The 23727-nt window shown below is 41.2% G+C and overlaps 1 protein-coding gene across 1 annotated transcript in view; it reads left to right on the forward strand.

The window, feature by feature from the left end:
* pmepa1 (prostate transmembrane protein, androgen induced 1) overlaps positions 1-18283 on the forward strand; it is a 34976-nt gene extending 16693 nt beyond the window's left edge. Inside the window, exons 2-5 of the mRNA XM_067586312.1 lie at positions 11218-11372; positions 15019-15072; positions 15193-15557; positions 16367-18283. Coding sequence (XP_067442413.1) covers positions 11218-11372; positions 15019-15072; positions 15193-15557; positions 16367-16679 — 887 coding nt within the window. The 3' untranslated portion in view covers positions 16680-18283. The remainder of the gene's footprint in view (positions 1-11217; positions 11373-15018; positions 15073-15192; positions 15558-16366) is intronic.
* Positions 18284-23727: the final 5444 nt, after the last annotated feature.

Consider the following 23727-nt stretch of genomic DNA (forward strand, 5'->3'; position numbering starts at 1 on the left):
GAAACACACACACACACACAGCACTCTGCATGTGACCTCCCCTCTGCGACTCTGTCTGACTTCCCTCTCTCTCTTTCACATTAAAATGAACAGTGTGTGTTTGTGTACGTAGGACTGTGTGTGTGTGCGTGCGTGTGTGCGGGGGTGCGAGACGACAGGGGTAGTCTACCTCCTTCTGGCTAGAATTCTAATGAGCAACTCACACACACACACACACACACACACACACACACACACACACACACAGAGCCAGACAAGCAGCTGATAATGAGGTTTGATTTTCATATGTTTCAGACAGAATGCTCTGCAGGTCAGCTAGTACACAGAGGAGCTGTGTGTGTGTGTGTGTGTGTGTGTGTGTGTGTGTGTGTGTGTATTTGATACCTCATTGGGACCTTTTCTGGTATAAACACCAACCTTGTTGGGACCAGTAGTCCTCATGGAGACCAAAGCCAGGTCCTAAAGAGGCAAAACGTCATTTCCTGCTTTCCTGGTTAAGGTTAGGGGTTTCGGGTTAGGCTGTCAACAATGAATGGAAGTCAATGCAATGTCCTTAAAAGGATAGCTGTGCAAACCTGTATGTGTGTGTGTGTGTGTGTGAGTGATTTCTGGTCCTCTTGTATTAGACTTAACAGACTCTCACTTTTTCCATTGTTAACATTAATGACCGTGTGTGTCCATTACAGCATTAGGTGTGTCATTTTGCTTTTTTGTCTGTGTTTTGTCTCCCTCTCATGTTCCCGATGTCAGTACAACCAGACTTCTGTTTCGTTTTTGTAAAGCGCAGCCAGACTGCCATTCGCGGTTACATTAAAAACCACAAATAACACAAACATTTAAATCTCGGTTAATGTGTCACCCTGCCCTGACCCATTATGGGCACGAGCAGACACTCTGATTGTATTTACACACAGCGCATGTTACGTTTTCTGTTTTATTTCTGGAGAAGTTTATATTTTTAAGATGTTGGGTCACCACCGTTGTTTTGTTCTCAAAAAATAATATTTCAAAAGCAGAAGCAAAAGACAAAAAAAAAAAAAGTTAAGAACATAAATAAACAGTGACTGAATTATTGCTAAATATTTGCACCAGCCACTGAGCAGATGTTGCGTCATCTGTCTGTCATTTCTGCATTATTTTCATGTTCCGAGTGCTTGGAAGGGAAAATGATATCTTAAGTTGTTGCGGTTTCGAAATAAAGCGCACAAACCTCCAGACAACAGGTGGCAGACAGAGGAAAACTATTATACATACAAATAGTTCTGCAGCAAACTCATTAGTTTCATAATCAGTCCATCTGTTGATTATTAATCAATTAGTTGTTTGGTCTTTAAAATGTTGTTAAAATGTAAAATGATAGAAATAAGACAGCATAGCAACTATATAAACTGAATAAAACTGCTTTGAATGTCCTTTTCATAACACTACATCATTCTTATGAGTTAGCATAACAAGCTAAAAAGTAATAATCATGTAGTATAATTCATTGAGAAACAAAAACAACTCATTGAAGTTGCTTTGGAGCTTATTATCGACTCCTCGCAACTGTTCCTCAAGCACGTCGCTCTCAAATGAAAGCTGTCACAAACCGAGATGCCTCGAATGGCTCCGATCAGCTGTTCATTCACAGAGCGCATCCGAAAGTCTTTTACAGTCAGAAGGTCAGAGGTCACGGCAGCAGTACAATGAGACTTATCGAGGCACAAGTCGCTCTTCACGCTCACCGTGTTTCATGTTCGGAATATTATTATTTAGTGGACTCGGAGGCTTTGACCTACTGTACTCGCTGTTAGCGTTAGCATAGCTAGCGTTCCAGGTGGGACTCACAGTTTAACACGGGAGTTCCCTGGATTAGCACGCTAAATTTAGACTAATGCTCCACTCTTCTTCTCTTCTACTCATCTACTCTACAGTATTTATTCCACCCATTATCTACTCCCAGTATATTCTCATCTGCTGGTTTTGTTCCTTCTCTTACTTCTATCATGCTTTACTCAAATCTCTCAAGTCTTTTTTATTGCATGAATCTTGTTTCATCCTATTCTAATGAGTCTATGCTGAACATTCAAGTTACTTGCAGAAACTCTAGGAAACGAGGAAAAAAAATCCTTTCATCAGGATACAAATGAGCTCTTAGGGAAGCGATTACTATCTCCCTCTGTGCAAAATGTAGTAGAAATTTTGTACATACAGTATGACACCCGATATTAAGTAGATGTACATATAACGTTACGATTGATGCCCTTCCTTCGCGTGTTCTTGATGTCTGACATTCAGTGGTGTCTTGTAACCCAGTACCAACATGTGCCAAATTTTAGTTGAGCCCAGAACCCATCATGTTGATAACTCTTCAACACGACACACCGTATGTAAAATAACCAGACACGCTGAAATAGCCTGCGTTGATAGGTGCGCGGTGATAGAATGTCCCCGGCGTGCGGCGTAGAGTGTTTTTAGGACGTCGTTTAAAAGCGGCACCTCAGGGGTTTTTTTTAAACGGTTATCCACATTTTCTCACCTTTTATAGATCAGACAACTAATCAGTTAATCAAGAAAATAATCCACAGATTGATAAATAATGAAAATAATGATTTTTGCATGAATGTGCATGAATGTGAATGCAAGTTTTTCAGTTTGCTCTCTAGAAAATTCATTGTGTCACGATATACTGTGTTTCAGTACAGTAACACTGCATTCACTGTGACAGAGTACCTTATCTAAACCTCCCACTGCTGCCACAGCGTGTGTGTGTGTGTGTGTGTGTGTGTGCGTGCGTGTGTGTGTGTGTCGTCCCAAACCAGACGTGTAGACGTGTTGGAAATGACGTTTCCTTTTTCAGAACGAAGAGTGGTGAAAGATGAGAGTCAGAAAGGAGACGGATAGAAAGATGAGGAGGGATGATAATTGACCCCCTTACACCCCCCCCCCCTAAAAAACACACGCACACACACACACGCACACACGTACACACACACACGTCCTTCTCCGTTTTCCCACTGTTGAAACCAGCAGTGGGAGTTTTGTGGACCAAAGTTCCCACACTTGTTGGCTGCACCATGACCGTGGCTTCCAAAGTCAATGGAGAGGGTGTGTGTGTGTGTGTGTGAGCGTGTTAGTGTGTGTGTGTGTGTCTATGTGTGTGTGTGTGTGTTTGCTTGTGTGTTTGTGTGCCCCCCACCCGCCCCCCCTCCACTCTTTATAGCCTTTCTCATGGAAATTGGCAAGCAAATTGTGTGCACCTATGACCTATAACTCTCTCTCTCTCCGACCCCCCCTCCTCTCTCTCTCTCTCTCTCTCTCCCTCACACACACACACACACACACACACACACACACACACACACACTCTCACACATAGACACACACAGCTGTCTGTGCTATTTCTGACTACCCAGACTGTCGAGTCATCCGAGGACTGAGAAAGGGGAGGAGGGAGGAATTAGCAAGCTTCTCTCTCTTCCTGCCCTTTTCTCTTTCCCTTTCTCCCTTTCTTCTCTTTTCATCATTTATTTTTTCTTTTTCTCTCCTCTCTCCTTTTGTCACTCCTATCTCTTTTTTCCCTCTGTCCTCACTCTATCATTTCCATCCCTATCTTTCTTTCCCTTTAAACATCTTAAACTATTCTTTTTTTTATCCTCTTGCATATATTTTCTGTCCTACTTTTTTTTTTCTACCTTCACCCCCTTCCTTCCTTCCTTTCTTCCTCCCTCTACTGCGTCCTATCTCCTCCTTCCTTTCCTCTCTTTCCAACTTCTTTCCACCCTCCTCCCTCTTCCCTTCCTACCATATTTCTTCCTCCCGGTCTCTCTCTCTATTCCTTCCTTCCCTCATATCATCCTCTTTTCCACTCCTCCCTTCCCTTCCCACCATCCGCTCTCCTGACCCCCTCCCCACTTCTCTCCCCCCCCCTCCTCCCTCTCTTCTGTCTGTCTGCTCTCTCTCCGAGCCATCTGACTCGGCAATGACCGCCTGTGACCTTTAGCTGAATGCAGGAGGAGGAGGAGGAGGAGGAGGCAGATAGACGGAGAGCAGGCAGCGGATGACAAATGAGCTAATTGCTTTAGATTAACCATGGAGTGTCTGCCTGCCTGCGAGGCTTACTGCCTCCCCCTGTCTAGACAACACCACAGAGGGAGGGAAGAGCTCAGCAGTCTCTCTCATGCAACATGACTGAGAAGTGAAAATGTTTTAATAGGATGTTTTGTTTTGGTTTTTTTTTTTTGTTGTTTTCTTCAAAGTTGCACAAGGGAGAACTTGAAAGAAGTGTAACTTCGGCGCAGAGATATTGTGTCAGACGAGGTCAGTAATCTGCCCACAGCAGGAGATGGATATTAAAGGGGCACTACAACAATTTACTGTTGCACTTCTATAAAGTTTACAAAGAGTGATGAGTAATTAGTGAAGAGTCATTATTGATTAATGTACCAATTATTTATTGTTTAATCTATAAAATGTCAAAAATGAATGACTGTTCCTACATTTCCCATAACTCTTATTATTTATAACCATATAAGAAGTTCAGATTATTTTTCTTTTGATCGACTGATTGATTAATCGACTAATCGTTTCAGCTTGAGTCAAAACTGTTGTAGTAGAGGCAGAGATATCCTGACTTTTAAAGTTCCTATCATGGGTCAAGCTCCAAAAACTCTAGATCCTACACTTCCCATAATGCAACCTGATAAAGTTTCCTCCAATCCTAATAAACACCCACATCTCTCAAACTTTCAACTCCAGTCTTGTAACAGGGTTTCTGTTTTTGTAGTTTCCAAATCCAAACTGAGACAATCCAGTAAAATTGTTGCAGTGCCCCTTTAACTCACTCAGTCATATAATAACCAGAGAGGAAACGATTTAAAGTTGGTGAGTCAGCTGTCTCTGGAAGGTGCAAAGGACAGATATCAGTCCTAAGTTTCGATTGGCCACTCCAGTTTTTCTATAAGTGTCCAAACCACCAGCAGAATGTAATACGAGACCTTCACACAAGACTTTAATAGTAAGAGAAGACTATAAAGCCAAATAATTGACTTTTTCAAGTCTTTTGAAAAATGATCTGTGGATGGAGAGGCGGCTTTGACTTATAATCTCAGTACTTCTGGATATAAAACAACATGAGAACAATGATGCGGGCTGAGAGCAGTTTGTAAAAGAGGAGTATGAAAGCTGTGAATTCAGTATTTTGTTGTTGTTGTTTGACACGTAGCATCATACATATGAACATGTTGCTTAGATCCTGGAGTTACCCAGAAACCCATTTTCGGCATACCGAAAAAAAAAAAACGCCCTATTGTGTATCGTTGTTGAAGTGTGTTAAGGCTGTAAGGATGTTTTTCACTGGTGTATCTGCACAACACATTTGTTTTGACAGTGTAAGAATAATGTTGTCATGCCAAAAAAAGCTTCGGAAACTGAAAGGAAGTAGAGACGGAGGAAAAGAGAAAGAAAATAAAGCACATTTGTATTTATTTTTATATGTATTTAAAGCTACACATGAAAACTGGGGGGAAAAAAGACCAAAACATGTTTTTCTGCTTGGCTGAAACGGAAAAAAAAAATAGTGGATCAATATTATGTAATCTTGTTACACCGTCTTTTGGAAATGTACTTCTAATGTGCAAAAAAAAAAAAACATGTGGATGGAAACATCACATGAGAGACCGATTTTCCTGTCAGCGTGCAGAATGGAAGGAGTGAGAGAGACGGGAGAGGAGAGGAAAGAGGGAACGAAAGACGAGGAAGAGGCAACAGAGAGAAAAAGGGAAAGCGTGAAAAACGAGAGAGGACAAGAACGAGGAGGGAGGAGCGGCAGTCTGCTGACTGATCCGCTGACCTCCCCATTTGGGGGCTGACAAGTTGCACTGCAGGCTGGGAGACACACACACACACACCAACACACACACACACCAACACACACACACAGTCAGCTGCTCAGTGTGTTTTTATAGCAATAGCAAGTATTTTTCTTTGAATTATGACTCATCAAAACCAAGAAGCTGAATGGAAACAGCCCTTCATTTCCTCAGTATTGCAACACACCTGTCACACGCTGCGTTCACTGAAGCATTAACTAATAAAATAGTCATTAATTCAAAGTGTAATTACTCGTCAAAGCACGTACGACTCTTAAACCCCAATGAAATATATAATAAAAGCGGTTCATGTTGTAACTGTATGTATGAATGAAATAACATCTTTAAGCAGACGCGGTGATGCGGCGCAGCACGGAGTTATTGTGTTGTAATCATCGCTGGAACGGACCCATCGTTTACTGTATGTCACTAGTTCCAGCTGTGCTTCTTCCTGCTGTGACAAGTCTAAATGTCATTCTGAAAGCAAAACAACGTGTAAAAGTCAGACAGATTTTTGAAAAAAAGAAAGACAGAAAAATTTAACCAGAAATGGTGATTCACAACAAGGAAACACTCGGGTTAATTCCAAAATGTGACAGTAAACTGAATATCTTCGGGTTGTGACTGTTGATCGAGACAAAACAAGACATTTTAGTTTGCGCGCTGGGATTTGAGTAACAATGATTTTTCACCATTTTCACCGGACATTTCATAGACTGAACGATTCATCGGTTTATTGAGAAAATAAATGACTGATGAATGATCAATCGATAATAAAAAGAATCATTTCATTACTCACTCTTTTCATCACTTAATTCCACAGTATTGTTATGTTTTGATAAAAAATACAGTCGGTTTTTATAACATAATGACTAATCGAACTGCTGCACTGTCTGTCTGTGTATTAATTTGTCATAATTTCAGGAAAGAGAAGAGAAGAGAGGCTTTGTTACGTTTTAGTTTGAAAAGACAGAAGAACATAGAAAGGAAGAAAGAAAGAAAAAGAAAGAAAGAAAGGGAAGGAAGAAAGTGTGTTTTAACTGAAAGACGGAGTTCACTGCCAGCTGACCAAACAGAGAGACAGACAAGCTGTCAGCAGGCAGTGTGCCCACACACACACACACACACACACATACACACACACACACATATACACACTATCAGATCATGGTCACTTTCGGGGACATTACATAGACTTACATTAATTTCCTGGAGACTCACCCAAACCATAACCACTACTTTTCTAACCCAAACCCTTACCCTAACCTCAACCGCTGACCCAAAAATCTCATTTTTCCCATACTGGGGACACGGCTTTTGTCCCCAGTCGGAAAAGCCACTTAACCGGTCTTTAGTCTGAAATTTGTCCCCAAAAGTAGCCACTGACAGACCACACACACACACACACACACACACACACAGATGGCAGGGCTGGCATCACGGTGCGTTCAAGTGTCTGTTTCTTGTTGCTTTTTTTTTACAATAACAGTTTTCTTTAATAAGCAGAGGAATGTGAGTGTTTACATTGAATTATTTTACCGTGTATGTTTGTGTTCTTTCTTCACATTTCTCCAACCTCCACCTTCTTTCCTTCCCTTTCTTCTTTCACTCCATCCTTTCCACTTTTCTTTCTTTCTTTCTTTCTTTCTTTAATTAAAATATCAAGTTGAAATACTGATATTCTAATAACTCAAATATTCTAAAATCAAAAGTAGAAGTAGAAGAAAAGTGGAAGTGACGACCATGTGACCGATGAACTCAATAACTGCAGTTTACTCATACTCAGTGTGTGTGTGTGTGTGTGTGTGTGTGTGTGTGTGTGTGTTTATGAGTGTGTGTGCGTGGGTCATGCTAGCTAAGCAGCAGTTCACACATTAACCCTCACGTATCACAGCTGAAAATAGACGCAGTCACTGTGAAATCAAATCTCTCGTTTCACTTCCAATACCTCCTCACTGATCGGACTTATTTTTATGTTAATTTCAAACTCTGAGTATTTGACATATTTTCTGTATTTCCACACATATGGAAATACAGATACATACGCAGCCTTCGTCTCGGGTCGTTCTGTGCATCCTCGTACGGCTGCGACCACAACATTTCTGATAAACATGTTGTAATGCTTTTTATATTCTATTTTTACCTTTATTTCCCCTTTCCCCCCACTTTCTTTTAAAATATTTTTGAGTGACTGGTCTGTTTGGCAGCTTAGAAGACAACACAAACAGTTTCTCATCTCGCTGCTTCATGGAGGATTGAAGCTGTATACTGTATAATATTCACACTTGATTTTTCATATTCTTTAATGAGAAGTTCAAGCCTCAATCTCTGCCCTCCCTTCCCCTCTCACCCCCCCCGTCTCTGTCTCATCATTATTCTGCCCGGCCCTCTGACCCATCTGTCTCTCCCAGACGCTCCCACCACTCCCCCTCTTTTTCTCTCCCTGCTCTCTGTCTCTTTTCCTCCCTCCCCCCCCTCCCCTCCTCCTCCTCCCTCACATTGACCCCTTTTGTTCACAGCTATTTGGTGGTAGTTGGGGGGGTTGGTGGGGGTTGGGGTTGGTGGGGGGGTACAGCAGGGGTCTGGTCAGCTGTTTCCTCAATGTGTGTGTGTCTGGACAGTGTGGGAATGCGCGTGAGAAAAAGTAGGAGACAAAGCTGGGTCCAGCCTCAGAGTGCGTGTGTCAGCCGGCGAGGACACACACACACACGCGTGCGGTGTCGGAGCATCCGCGGGACATGTAGTTCGGAGTATCGCTGCAGCTGGGGAAGTTTTCTTTTAGTTTCTTTAATTTTTTTGTTGTTTCGGTTGTAGTTCTGAGCTCGTTAACCGACTCGCTGGGCAGAAGATTTTCAGGTTGTAATCACTGGAATACAAAAATCTGTGAGAGGAAAAAAGTCTTGTAGAGCAAAAGGGACTATGCAGCCTTCATCAGGGAGTCACAACCATGACAACTGTGTTCAGACGCAACTGTGTGGTGAGTTCCTCATCTCGTCTCTTGGTCGGTTGGCACATTTTGGCTTTAATTTGCTTCTGTGTGTTGATGTGTTTGATGCAGTAAGGATGGATGCTGTTGCTAACGTGCTGCAGCTTGCAGAAGTAGATTTATGTTTAAATGTAGAGTTGTTTAAAACAATCAGTCAATTAAGTGATTAGTTGACAGGAAATAAGCTATTTTAATGAACTGTTTAAGTCATTTATCAAACAAAAATGCCAAATGTTCTTCGGTTTCAGCCTCTCAAATGAATATCTTTAGGTTTTGACTGTTGAATCTGTCACCTTGGGCGACTTTTGGCTCGCCTGATTGTAAAAATCCCTTTTTTATTTGATTATAATGCTGTCAGAAACACTACTAATCCATCGCTAAACGCTCTTCGGTTTCTCATTCGCTAATAAGCCATCAAAGCTGCAGAAAATCTCCGTTAGTGAGTCATTAAGACGCTCGTTTTAACAGTGATTCATCAGGTCTGCGGTTGTAATGATAAATAAGTTGTTGGATGTTGGACCACATTCTCTGCAGCTCTTTGCCAGAAGGTGACGGGGTCAGTCTGTCTCTTGGAGCAGTTCCACTGATGATCTAAAGCTAAAGAGACAAAGACTGATCTATAATCATTAGTAAATTGGTCTTTAACTCTTAATAAGACCATCAGTCACAACTTATAAAGTCTTTTTAAAGAGTGTGTTAAAGAAAAGAAAGCGTGCCTCGAGTATATTGACTCTAGATATTTGGAAAATATGGTTTTGGCTGCTCAGCTCTTTTGGAAGATTGACAACAATTGTTGGGAGCTCTAGTTCTGCTCTAATAGTCGAGTTGGAGTTTGCTGTAAAATGTATTTATATGTCAGGAATCAAGTCGTTTTGTAGAGTTGTGTTCTATTGAGAAACTGGAGTTGGGTGGTAAAATACTGCAGTGAAGGTGACGTTCAACCAGCCGTCAGTCAGACGTTTTCTTCTATTGTGTGACTAAAAGCCTCTCTGACTGTTGATGCTGCTTGACCTGAGTGAGATATTTTGTGTATGAGTGTGTGTGTGTGTGTGTGTGTGTGTGACCCGGTCTACAATGTTTGTCAAGTCAGCCTAAACCGCCTTTGTTTTAAAAACGATCGTAGGCTTCAGAGGTCGTTAAATAAACCGGTTAAACCAGTTCAATAAACCGGTTTGATGAGAATCATGTGTGTGTGGTTGAAATTCATAAAAGCTTATGAATGAGTTACTGCAGTCAGCTGACTCTGTCTCTGCATCTCTTTATGCGTTGTAATGGTTAGCTGGTCAGAAGGACACATAACAGGACTGTGAGAACTGGTGTGAACTGTCTGGAAACCAGTCTGCAGTCTACATGTGTGTGTGTGTGTGTGTGTGTGCTGTCTGCAGGCTACTTTATGTTCTTCTGTCTGACTTGGCCCTGACCTATGCCTGCTCACTGTGAGAAAAATGTGTGTGTGTGTGTGTGGTAGTGTGTGTGTGGTGGTAGAAGTGGGGGGTTAGAGCAGACTGTCTCTAAACAAAGCTAGCCCTGTCTGTCTGGTCTGGCTGTACGTATGTGTGTGTATGTGTGTGTATGTGTGTGTGTGTGTGTGTGTGACCTCTACATAAGGACTACATCTCTGTCTGGACTCTGTCTGAAAACCCTTTTTTCTGTCTCACAAGACAGAAACATACAGAGACCTTGCGGTATTTACATTTCACAGTTTATTCATTTAGAGTCAGACAGCATTTTATGAGTAAACTGCCGCTTTAAGAGACACTTTAAGTCTCTGTGAATATATGAACTGTTTTCTCTTTTCCTTTATATGTTTAATTATGTCATTTTATTTCTTTTTATCAACAAATCCAAAGAGAAACGGTACATTTATAAAGTCATGAAACAATTTACTCTTTATTTAGATCTCCATTAGCTTCCATAAATTGGTTGCTAGTCATCCTGCTCACAAAGCAACAGCAACAATAAAACAAACAACTATTATAACCAAATATAAAGATCAGAATCTATCAAAAAAGTTCATAAACCACAATAACAAAAAGTAGCACCGGGTTTTGTTTTAGTGACTGTCTGTTGTGTTTTATGTTTGTAGGAAGCAGATTGCAGGCAGTTCTTCACTAAACAAGTGTGATGTATTATGTCAAATGTCATTTAGCACGACATCTTTTCATGAGACTCTCCCTAAATCTGTTAAAAATCTGCATTATCTGTAGCCGAGATAACCGCAGTGACATAAGTATGACATCATCAGGGTAATCTTCTCTTGTTTTGTCGAAGCTCCTCCAGAAGCTACAGAAGACATAATACGACTGTGTTCCCAGGCTGAGTGGTACTCCTCGTAACAAGTGAACTGATTGTTATGTGTGTGTGTGTTTGTGTTTTTTGCAGCCCAGCTGGAGTTTGTCCAGATCCTGGTGATCGTGGTGGTGATGATGGTGATGGTGGTGGTCATCACCTGCCTGCTGAATCACTACCGCCTATCAGCACGTTCCCTCCTCTCCAGACATGCCCCGACACGCAGGAGACACCTGCCGCTGGCCAACGTAAGTCAAACACCACGTTTACACCGTTGACCGTCTAGATGTATGTTGTCCACACTGCTTCATATCTGACCTTTGACATCTGACCTAGCCCAAAAGTCACAAGTGATCCGTTTGCTTCCGTCTTTTTCATGTGACGGTAGTGTTTTCTGGTCGCCGGGTGAGATCAGGTTCAGCTGTGGAACTCAACTTCCTTCAGACTCACACAAGCTACTCAGTGTCGGTTTCAGTTTTTGTCAGACTTGAGACTAAATTATTTTGACTACGCGGATGCATCTTCTCCTTTCTACGGAAACAAGGTTTCTTGTTCACATGACATTTAAGAAATCAGATTAGTGTTCAGCTCTTCAGCCTCCTCTCACATTAAAATAAAATAAAAAAATGCTTTGTGCTTTCAGGGTACTTTACTGGAGGTCAAGTCAGTTTATTTACTGAGCACTTTTTAAAACAACAGTACAATTAAATGATTTGATTTCAAAAAGAAATTAGATTGTTAGGTACGTTTACACTTGAATTTTTCTGTAGGTAAGTGTGAGAAGGTAGCTGTCTGATGATTTGTGGCCTGAGTTTTAAGAATGGAATATTGAGAAGTAACTAAAGCTTTACCAAACTTAAGATGAGGTGAAAAGACAGATAAATATCACATCTAGAACAAGTTTACATAGTAGACTTTTATGCAGGAAAATAAAGCAGGATGTGACAGCAGCATGTATGAAGTCAAAAACACTTTAACTGCAATATTATGTTAGTTAATTGGCTTAAATATCTCTATGTAAACATATAAAATAACATTAGATCCATTATGTAGAGCAAATATTCCATATATAATCCAACTAGTGACAAAATGGATTAAAACTTTGTGAGTAAAAAATATGAAATATATGTAGCACGGCATGAAAACAGAAGATTTATACAAATTATAACAAAAAAGACAAAACAAAACTATAAGTATATGTTGACTTTATGCTGTGATTATAGTTATTCATCCTCGTTTAACAGACCGTGTGCTGTGCGGGCTGAAGAAACGAGCGAGGAGACTTTTTAATGAAAGACAGAATCATGAGGGAAAACACAGTTTGAAGAGCGCTGACTGACAGCATGTGATCACAGTGATTAAACGCTGCTGCGGGCTAATGCTAACGCACTGACTCACTTCTTCATCAAGGGCCACAGTAGCTTGCAATGACTATTTCAAGGAACACACACACACACACACACACAGACGCAGACTTACACCTGAGGCTTCTGCAAACATATGACTTCACTTGTGCTCCCTGAATCACTACTCTCTGTGTGTGTGTGTGTGTGTGTGTGTGAGTGTGAGTGTGTGTGTGGCTCCGGTCTTTAAGTAAGATATGAGTAAATGATGAAGCACACAAAGATCTCCTGATAAGCTCAGGGGAGTCATTGTCCTTGTTAATTTAGATTAGACACACATGCGGTCAGACATTCAGAAAAAGTATCACCAGAGAATGAAAGACCTGCACAAAAGTTGGAAAAGTTACAAAAGTGAAGAGCTGCTGTTGTGAGTTTTGACCCTGAAGGCATCAAGACACAAACATGTTGACTGGCGGGAAGAAATCAGTCCAAGTTCATCACTTAGTGGATCGTCCAGTCAGTTTTAGATTCAAGTAGACTGATGATAACTGATAGGAGCCACCAGTGTCACACAGTTGTTCACTAGATGAAACTTCATTAATCTACGTGAGAAAATTGAGCCGTCACAGCAGCAGAAAGTTAGGAGATTGATTTGTGTGTGTTTTTGTGTGTGTTTTTGTGTGTATGTGTATGTATGCTGTTTGCTGGCTTTTTGGAATTGTTTGATTGGTTGTTTGTATAAAATATAATTTATTGTTCTGTTATTCTCAGATTTTTATGTCTGTATGTTAAAATATAAATAAGATTGACTGCCAAACAATCTGATAAACAAAGATTAAAAAATGAATTAAACGTTTTAAAGATATTGCAATATAAGCAGGAATAAGAGCTGCATGAGTCACTGAGACCTAAATACAAGACTGTGAAAAAAAAGGCATTGTAGCAGTGAGTGTGTGCTGTGCACCACTGGAGCCCTCTAGTGGATGAATACTAACCAAACAGTAAAATGTACATGCTGCTGCATGTTCTAAATCTAGCAGTGTTTTGGATGTATTCAGTCGCCCCACTGTGCAGCAAATGAACTTAACAGCTACTCACAGCTCGAAAAAAAACGGTCAAACTGTTCTACAGCTGCTAAGAAACAGGAAGCACCCAACCGATTCTGCAAATTTATCAAGTTTAGCACCCATTCCTCATCAGCCACAGCCTGTCCCAAACTATTTGGCAGATAATGCTTTTAACATACTACATCTAGCTTTATTAAACATGGGGTCTTTGGCAGGAAAAACATTTTTAATCAATAATTTTACTATCAAGCACAATCTTGATTTCATGTTTTTACCTGAAACGTTAGACCAAGATAACAGTGCAGCTGTTCTCATTGAGTCAACTCCTCTCAACTTTATGAGTGAAGCTAGAGTGCATATGAGAGGAGGTGGAGTGGCCGTTTTGTTTAATGATTCCCTCCAATGTGAGCAGATATCTTATGGAAATTTTGCCTCTTTTGAATATGTGGCTCTTCAGTTGAATTCTTCTTCTGTTCCTAAATATCTACAGGCCACCTCAATACTGTGCAACCTTTTCTGATGACTTTGCTGAACTGCTGTCTGTAATCTGTATTGACTTTGACTGTGTAGTTGTTGTCGGTGAATTTAAGACAACCACCAGGAGAGAGGGACTATGCTGTGTTCTTGATAACTATGGATCGACTCAGCATGTGACACACAACAAGGGTCTGAACATTTCTAAGGTTGTGGTGACTGATGTTGCTCTCTCTGTGCTATCACCATGCACACAAACGTTCAAACAGCAGTAACTGAAAACATATCACTGGGTTTGCATCAGCGGCATCTTAACACGGCTCTGATACGTGTTGCCCCTCAGCAGCCAATCAGAACAGAGTGGGCTCATCGGTAGGCGGGCCTTAAAGAGACAGGAGCTAAAACTGCCTGTTAGAGACAGAGGCTGAACTGAGGGGCTGCATAGAGGGCTATTGTAAGATATATTAGGAGTTTTTTTGAACTGTGAATCATGCAAAGCTACACTAATGGAGTCTCAAAATAAAATTACAGAGCTGGAAACAGAGAGTGGAAGAATCTCAGTATTAGTATTACTGGATCTCAGTGCTGCATTCAACACAGTTGACCACAACGTATTACTAGACAGACTGGAAAACTGGGTGGCACTTTCTGGTACAGTACTAAACTGGTATGAATCCTACACTTTGTGTCTGTAGGTAACCACACATCTGAGTGGACAAAGGTCAGCACTCAGCTTCAATCAGTAATGTTAAAAACCACAAACCAAGCCAGGAATCTTGGTGTAGTCATGGACTCAGACCTGGATTTCAACAGCCACATTATTACTACCACCTTAAGAAAATATCAAGGATTAAAGGACTCATGTCTCAGTAGGATTTGGAAAAACTTGTCCACGCGTTTGTATGTGGACAATTTGTTTAAATAGAAGTAAAATCACACAATAATAAAAATCAACTCAAGTAGGTGAATTAATACAAGTGATTAAGGCATTTATTCTCTCTGTCTCACAGGAGGGAGGTCTGTGGTCTTCTGAGAGTACGGGAACAAGCAGTGGTCTGAATGAGGTGAGTTTTATTGAACTAAATATAAGAAAAACTTACCAAGAACCAAGATTATGAACGTTATGTAAACATAAATGTTACACAGTGTGACTCAGCAGTAATTTAAAGTCATTCCTCACACAGCACCAGGTGTATAACCCCCGCGCCCCAGACCGAGGGGTCCCCTCATCCTACCTACAGCGGGAGCCTCATCACGCCCAGCCGCAGCCCCAACCTCCTCTCCAGTCCCAACGCTTCCAGCACACATACGCCCCGAGTCGCTTCCAGCCGACGTATCCCTACCTGCCCCAGAGCCTCATCGATCTCCCCCCAACCATCTCCCTCTCAGACGGGGAGGAGCCCCCGCCGTACCAGGGCCCCTGCACCCTGCAGCTCAGAGACCCGGAGCAACAGATGGAGCTGAACCGCGAGTCGGTCAGAGCCCCGCCCAACCGAACAGTGTTCGACTCCCACCCCCTCGACCCATCCAACTCCTGTCTGCAGGCCAGGTAACTACAAACAAGATGTCTGGATCACCACCGCTGTTCCCTACATAATGAAAACTACTTTCTAAAATTAATTTGCACTGTCTCATGCCCCTTTTTGACCGAATAGTTCCAGGAAATAAAAGTCCTCTCCATATCTGAAAAAAGGTGATGTGATGATGATGATAATGTGTGATGTTTGAGATGCAATTTCCACACAAGAAACACCAACTTGGTGTCAACAACAGCCATTTTATTGACTGTGACTTCAGTGTTTCAAATGGATTTTCTGAATGACAAAGGAGGAAATGCAGGCGTAGAAAAAGAGACAGAAAACTTCAGTGAGCCTGTCTCCACCATAGATGACTGCAAATAGAAAATACATTTCCCACTTCTATCTGTGTTGATTACTGCCCTCTCTCACCCTCTGTCTCTTGTTCGCATACACACTCTCTCTCTCTCTCTCTGTAATTCACTTTTTATAGACTCATCTAGTTACAAGCATTGTTTACTTTCTGCGTGAATGAAGCTGTATAAAAGTTTTAGCAGCTGCTACACAGCCATTAGAGAGCACTACCCCCAGAGCAGTGATTGCTTTGGGATTATGGCCAAGGAACTAAATTTAAATCCCGGTTCCTTTGGTCAAAACGAAGGCAATTTTCCTGAGTTACTAAAATGGTTCCTGGGCTCCTGGAAAAGTTCCTTCAGTGGAAACGGGCTATTTGTGTAAGAACATCTAGACGCTTGTGCTCTACTTTTCTTTGTAATCATTTTTCCTGTCCTTGTTGTTCTGCTCCCATCAGTCTTATTTATCTTTGTTGCTTTGCTCCCAGTCTGCAGGCCCCTCCTCCCAGCGTCCATCCAGGCATCAGCGTGCTAGAAGCCCAGGAGGCCTTGGCCCGGCAGCACAAGCAGGGCTCTCGAGTAGAAGGAGCTCCCCCGGCTTACAGCGAGGTGATCGGGCACTACTACCACCCGACGTCCCTGACCCCCAGCCACAACCATCGGACTCTATCGCCCTCACAAGCACCCCCGTCCTCGCTGATACACGGTCTGCTCCGGCCTCCACCACAGCAACAAGGAAGCGTGGACAACAGGAACGCAAGAAACACAAAGGAGAAATCCCAGAAGCCCCAGCAGGTGTGACAGTGCTGCTTCCTCTTTCCTAGCTAGCTTGGAAAACCAGGATTATGTCTGCTAGCCACTTGGGAAACGGTCAGTAACCACTGAGGAACAAACTAGTCAATGGTAAAATCCACTCTGAATGGTTTTAAGATAAGGGCTGGTTCACGTTAGTTGTAGTCGTAGCTGACATGTGGTCAGTTTCACAGTTTCCCCCCACTTCATGGATCAGGCTAGGAGTGGGAAGCAGCACACACGGGCTTCTCGTTAGGTAAGAACTCCTGGAAACCACATCACTCCTACAGAGCACAGTGAACATCTGATACTTCCTGTTCCACAGCTTCCTACTACCTGTCTGAGGAGCACTTGAGATGAACAGATGATGATGTCGAGAGGAAGAGCAGAGGGCGGAAAGGGAAGAGCGGATACAGAAGCCTCCTCCTTCCCTTTACAACTCCACCTCATGGCTCCTCTATCAGACTGATCTTTACAACTAGTCTTCATTCATTATAAATATTTACTTGTTCTGTTTGTTTCTATAGAACTTTTTCTTTGTTTGTTCGTCTTTTTCACGCTTACAAAAAAAATTCCTATCCAGGCAAACGGCGAAATGTTGCAATCTTCTTGGTTCTTCCAGGTTTTTTTTTTTTGATTTGTTTTGTTTTCTAGTGATAATCCCCCCCGCCCCCCCCCCCTTCGCTGCTTTGACTCCCGTTTAGTTGTGTTTCACTTTTCACGACCGCACAGTCCAACGTCGGCAGCGACTCCTGCGCCAGGCTTTAGCTGTATCACTGGGACATGTTAGCGTATAGAGAGACAGTTTAGATCGAGTTAGCGTTATCTTTAACTAGCGTAGCAGCTGTAGCACAGTGCTAAAAAGTCCTCAAGCTAAAAGTTCTGCCTTATATCGACCAACCGATGCAGGAGTTGTCGCTAAAATCCTTTTTTTGAGTTATATTTTTAATTTTATGTTTCCTAAAGAAGGTTTGCACAAAGTTCAAGACTGTTCACCACAGAAAAAGAGAAAAAAAATCCGCAATATGATTGATCAGAGAGAAAATAGAGAAAGTAGGGGTATTTTTCTAAACTTGATGGATTCTAATGAGTAAAGATGTGTTTTTTTTTTTCCTGTTTGTTTTTATATGTTGTCTAGTTTTAGAAAAAGAAACAAACATCAGTAATCTGTCGGGGTGCCAACTTTCACGTTGAACAGTTTGCTGCATACATGTCGGCGTGTATATATGTTACATATCGAGTATATACACGCATGTATGCGAACCGGGAGTGAACTTAAAAAGCACGAATTTAGAGTTATTTATATAATTGCTGAAAAGAATTGCACTATTTTTTAGTCTGCGCAGATGGAACGTGTGAGAGAGACTTATATTGAGAAGGAGCTCTGTCTGTCCGGGCTGAAACACAACCAGAGAGACGTGGAACCACGGGGGGACTCACCAGAGGGGGGGGGAGGCCGCACAGTGCACAACAGCCAGTATCATGAGAACATATCATGGGAGGGTTCTGACTTTGGTACAACGGACTCGGATTAACCATTACTGTACCATTGATTTTTAAGAAGAAAAAAAAAAATCCCTGGTTTATGCAAATATCCGAGTCCCGCGAGCCAACCACGAGTCAGCGTCCGACCTGCGGGCCCAATCAGAAACTCTGCTCGTAGCTTTTTTTCTCTCATCCTATCGGCCGAATTGTTGTTCGCCAATCCCAAAGCTGGCTGTCACTACCTCGCCAAACACAAGTCAAGCACATACGAGTTTGCTCACGTTAATCAGACTTTGTCGACATCGAAACAAACGTCTGAACTAATCAAGACGATGTGTAATGTAACAATAGAGTCGGGTAGAGTAGAGTTAGTTTTTTTTTTAATCCTGCTGTGTGTTATTTATGTGAATGTCAGAATATTTGTTCATCGGATGAAAAGAGAGGAAACGACACAGAACCAGTGAAACCGAACGTCCCCTTTGTAGTGAACTACTCAGGAAGGAAGCCAGGTCGCCTTACAGGCCCTAAATGTGTGATACACTGACTGTGCACTGCTGCGGCCAAACACACACACACACACACACACACACACACAGTCCTCTTTTTAATCTCTCCTGCCTTCTCATTACAACAGTAACACACATTCAAACCAAGCCCCCTCTGGTGAGTTTCTTTCTCTCTCTCGCAGGCATCTCTGAGCACTTTACTGCACCGGGAAAGAGACAACAATCTTCTGTCAGCCAGCGTCAGCCAGCCTCGACTCACCACCGCACCATAAAACTTTAAAACTAGAACCTTTTAAATCTCTAGATTAAAATCTACAACCTTTAGAGACACACTTTTAAAAGATGCAAAGAGTTGGTGCTCCAAAATTGTACACATCCTTTAAAGGAAGAAAATCAGAACAAACTTTTTTTTTTATATCACAAAAGAAGTCAAAGTTGTAAAATGTTAAAATAAAATTCAGTGTAAAATTGGCAAAACTTTGATTTATATTAAGATAACCAAATTTTAATTTTTGATTCAGTTCTGTGAAAACATTTTGTCAGCTCCAAATAATTATATTTAGGCTCTAATTACTCTTTAAAAGATCTTCTTACGGATATTTCAGTTTTGGATCAGAACTCTTTGTGTGTTTTGAACGCAGCACGAGACGAGTTGTCGCAAACTAGACACACTGAAGTGTTGAAAAGTGACACGAGTGTTAATAGCAACTGGTCTCGTGTCATCTGTTTAAAAGTGTGGAAATAAAGGTGGAAGGATGTTTTAGGCTCCTAAAGTAGAAGATTAGAATATCTAATCTCTCTGCTGCTTGTATAAAAAAGAGTCTAGTGTGGTAAAGTACCACAGATAGACCAGCGCCCTCTAGTGTCCAGTCTTTATGCAACAGCGCCCTCCACAGGGAGCGAACCAAACCGCAGCCAAAACTCCCGAAGCTGAATTAGCTTAGCCTGAGGAGAAGAGAGAATTAAAGACCAAAAAAAAAAAAGAAGACATTTTATAATATGATACGGTGATTCTTTCATTCCTTTGTCTTTTCTTTCCTTCTCAAATGAATCACAGGTGTCTAAAGCTGGATGTACGTAGATACGCCTCATGTATTATCATTACATGTGAGTCACAATATGTGAAAGATAAATCCCTGGTGATCTTTGAAAAGACCAGAACATCTTTTAAAAACACTTTTCTACTGTTTTGAGGGTATTTTTAGGAACCTTAAAGACTCTTCTAACAATCCAGATAAAGAAATATTAAATCTGCTGCACAACAGACAAGATTTTAAACCTGTTTTCCAAGTTGCAACAAACAAAGACGGTAACTGTCTTTGTTTAATTACTACAACACAAACCAAAATTGTAACATTTTTACCGTCAGTTATATTTGTCTATTAATGTTACTGTTCATGCACATTAACACATTTTTTAGATTTTTTTTAATCTAGATTGTTGGAAGAGTCTCTAAATACCTTTAAAACAGCAGTAAGTGTTATTTAAAGATTGTCAGGGATTTATCTTTTAGAAAAATGTAAAGATAATACATGAGATGCACAAACTGGAGGCCAACAGGCACTAAAATACCACATTTGAAACCCAGTGGTGCAGATCTGATGTCGTCATGTCTGTTTAAACAGGATTGAAAGTGGATTTTTGCTCCTGGTTAAAGAGACATTTGTGACTTTGAGTAATTAAAGCATGACAACAGTTGTTGAGTCCTTCCTTTAACTTCTGTGATTCAAAAAAAAAACAAAAGACAAAGGTGAAAAAGCTGGCAAATAATCAAAAGTCAGGTCTTTGTGGTCTCGTTTACTGTCTCTCTGTCTCCTTTATTCCTGTGCTGCACGGCCATGTTGGCGTTTTTTTATTTTCATGACAAGTACTTGAAGAAAAGAAAAAAAAATCACAATATAATGAAATGAATCTTTTGACCCAAAGCAGCTAAAGGAGTGATGATCGGATCAAAGTATGAATCACCTTTGACCTCGTAATAAGATTGTGAAGCCTGGTCCCGATTCAAGTTTCGCTAAATTATTGACCTTTCCTTTCCTTTCCTGTCCTCTTTCCCTTCACCGTTATGATACTTGTGTTGGGACCGGGCTGTTTCCTCTTTAGTACGGTTCGTTTCCCTGCGTCGGAGGGTTCGCAGCGGGTATGAGAAGGCTGGACGGGCTCTGATCAGGGCTTCACAGTAAAAAAAAAAACAACGATGGTAATAATAATAATTTAAATATGAGACATAAAAACAGTGTAGGATCAATCTCTCGCTTCAGGGAAACCTGCGCTGGCTGACGATACAAAGGAAAGACATGAGGAGAGGAAGGGAAACACACACACACAGTCCATCACACACACACACACACACACACACACACACACACACATGCAGAGAGGTCATAATAGTTCTTTAGCGTTAATGTTTTTTACAGCCACTGCTAAACGATGTCCTTGTTCAGTGTAAAAATGCATTTTAAAGTTCAGCTGAAGCTAATATGAGTCAGACAAATCTAATATTTTTACATTTTTAGTCCTTCTTTGTGTTTTTCATGGACATTGTTCCTTTCCTCAGTGGAGGAATATGTCCTGGTAGCTGCATGTAGGCTTGTTGCTGAGAAGAAACACCCTACATATGACTTCCAGGATGAAAATACGCACATGATTTGTCTAACTGAGAGTGCTGAAGTCAGAACAGAGAGGAGGAATGGTTACAATTACCAAATACCTCTTTCAACATACATATGGTATGTGAGTATTCAGACAGACTCGGAAAAAAAATCTGAACCTTTAAGGAAGAACTGTGAGTTACTGAGAAGTGAATGTTGTTGTTATGGAAGTTTCAGCGCAGACAGTTTAATCAAATCCAGATTAATGTTATCGCTTCCATGCGAGACCAGTTTGGACAGCAGTAAGCTTTATCTGTTTGAACTGGTCACACCTTTCTCCTCACTGCAAGCCAGTATAAATATTAGTTAGCTAGCATATTAGCTAATACAGCAGAGTTTTTTTTGTAAAGTCAGCTCACACACACACACAAAGAATTCTGTCTTTTCCCAGAGGTGTGTGTGCAGTTAATGTACACCGACTTGCCCTTGGAAGGACCTCCAGCTGTCTAGACACAAACTAAACACACACATACACACACACACACACACACACACAAAGCAGACTAAACAATCTAACCTAAGAACCAGACCTTACACACACACACACACACACACACACAGGTGCACTTTCACTCATCCACATACTTTTCTTTTTGTTATTTTGGACCACACAAGATAGCAAAAACATTTATCTCACACACACACACCTGGTTCACCCCTCCTTCCTCCTCCTGTCTGAAAACGCTCTTCCTGTTCCCTAGAGATGCCTGCCGTCCAATGACAGAGCTCCTTTCAGGCCGGCCCCCCCCCCACCCCCCCTCGCTGCCATTGGCCGGTTGTCTTTCGGTCTCCTCGGAAACGTTCGTCGTTTATTATTGTATGTTGTACAAGTGTGCCTGCCTGCGCTGAGACGGGCAAAATGTGAGTGGCTGTAGTTTGGGCTGTCAATCATCCCGAGCCACGCCTCCTTACTGTCTCAGATGATGATGATGATGATGATTGGATGACGATGATGAGATTGACGGTCATGATGATGATGATGATGATGATGAAGATGTTTTTGATAGTGATGCCGCAGAGAGCGTTGCAATACACCTACTATTTGCCTTTTTGATAATATTAGTTCTATTTTAACGTAGTTTGCTAAATGTAAGTTTTTTTTTTTATTGTTGTTGATGTTATTATTGTTTATTCACTTGAGAACACAAAAAGGTCATTTTACTTCAGTCCATCGGTCACACAAAAACTTTTTTTTTTTTTTTTTTTTTTTCTTTTGTGAAACCAACCTTGAGAGTGTAAAAACTACCTAACACACAAAAGCTGCAGATCACTGGGGGAGGGACGTGTAAATACAAGAAAATCTACTTCTGCTTTTAAGTGCCCTTTCCACTTTTAAAGTTCGCTCGCAGCTGTTCGAAGAGCAAACGGTGTGATTTGTCAGGGGACGACATCGAGGAACCTGCGTTTTTACATACATCAATCACCCGAGAACAGCTTACTTTGTTTTTTTTTTTTTTTTGCATTTTGCATTTTGCTCACGCACTTACAAGTTCAAGTATATTTCTTTGTGCATGTAAACATCAAGTCCTAGTGATCCAGTTTGTCCGCCACCATCCCTAATCATCACGTCTCCCACGTCGCCCGACCCAGCGTCTACATGTGTGCCTTCTGGTGTCCGGCTCAACGGAGACTTCGTCTGTCTGTAAAACACGCTATGGTGCAATGAACTCCTGCCTTTTTTTTTAACACGTAGACATTGGAAAGCATGAAAATATTAACATGACATTACATGGCTGTGATGTACGGAAGCTCGTTCATGCCAGGAAAAAGAAAAAAAATGTATATAATGTTGGAAATTACAAAACAAACAAAAACAAACACTGAGGTTAAAAATGTTTTCATCTTGAAAACAGCAGTCGACAAAAAAGATTCTTTCGTCAACTGCTGTTTCCTTGCGCGATACGATCGAAAGCTGGTTGTTTTTGTCAAAAATACACAAAAGTATGACTTTATTTATTTATTTTCCAAGTGTTGTCTTTGTAAAATCAAAATTATAAGACTTACAACATCAAGTTTTTGACTATGTATCTCATTGTTTTAACTTTTCAGTTTCTCATTCTAACTTTTAATTTTTTTTTCTTTTCTTTTCCTGGCGTGAAAAGGCTTCCGTACCGATGAAATAAGATGCTGAATATTTAAAAATTTAGCTCAGTGGTTACTCATGCTGCGTTCCAGAGATGTCGGAAAGAGTCCGAAATTTAGCTAAAATCCAGAATTTGCTCCGCTTAAGTTTTTAGCGCAGCACAACCTTCAAATGCATCATATTATCAGAAAGAAAACATGAAACAAGCATTTGAAACGTTGCAAATACAGTTAATACAGCTAATTTCCTACACGACCTACCAGCCAGGAATTCTTTACTTCCGACATTTAATGAAACCCAACATGAGCGACAGCATTACCAGAACCATCATG

Source organism: Thunnus thynnus, chromosome 4 (genome assembly GCF_963924715.1).
Source record: "Thunnus thynnus chromosome 4, fThuThy2.1, whole genome shotgun sequence".
Classification (NCBI taxonomy): domain Eukaryota; kingdom Metazoa; phylum Chordata; class Actinopteri; order Scombriformes; family Scombridae; genus Thunnus; species Thunnus thynnus.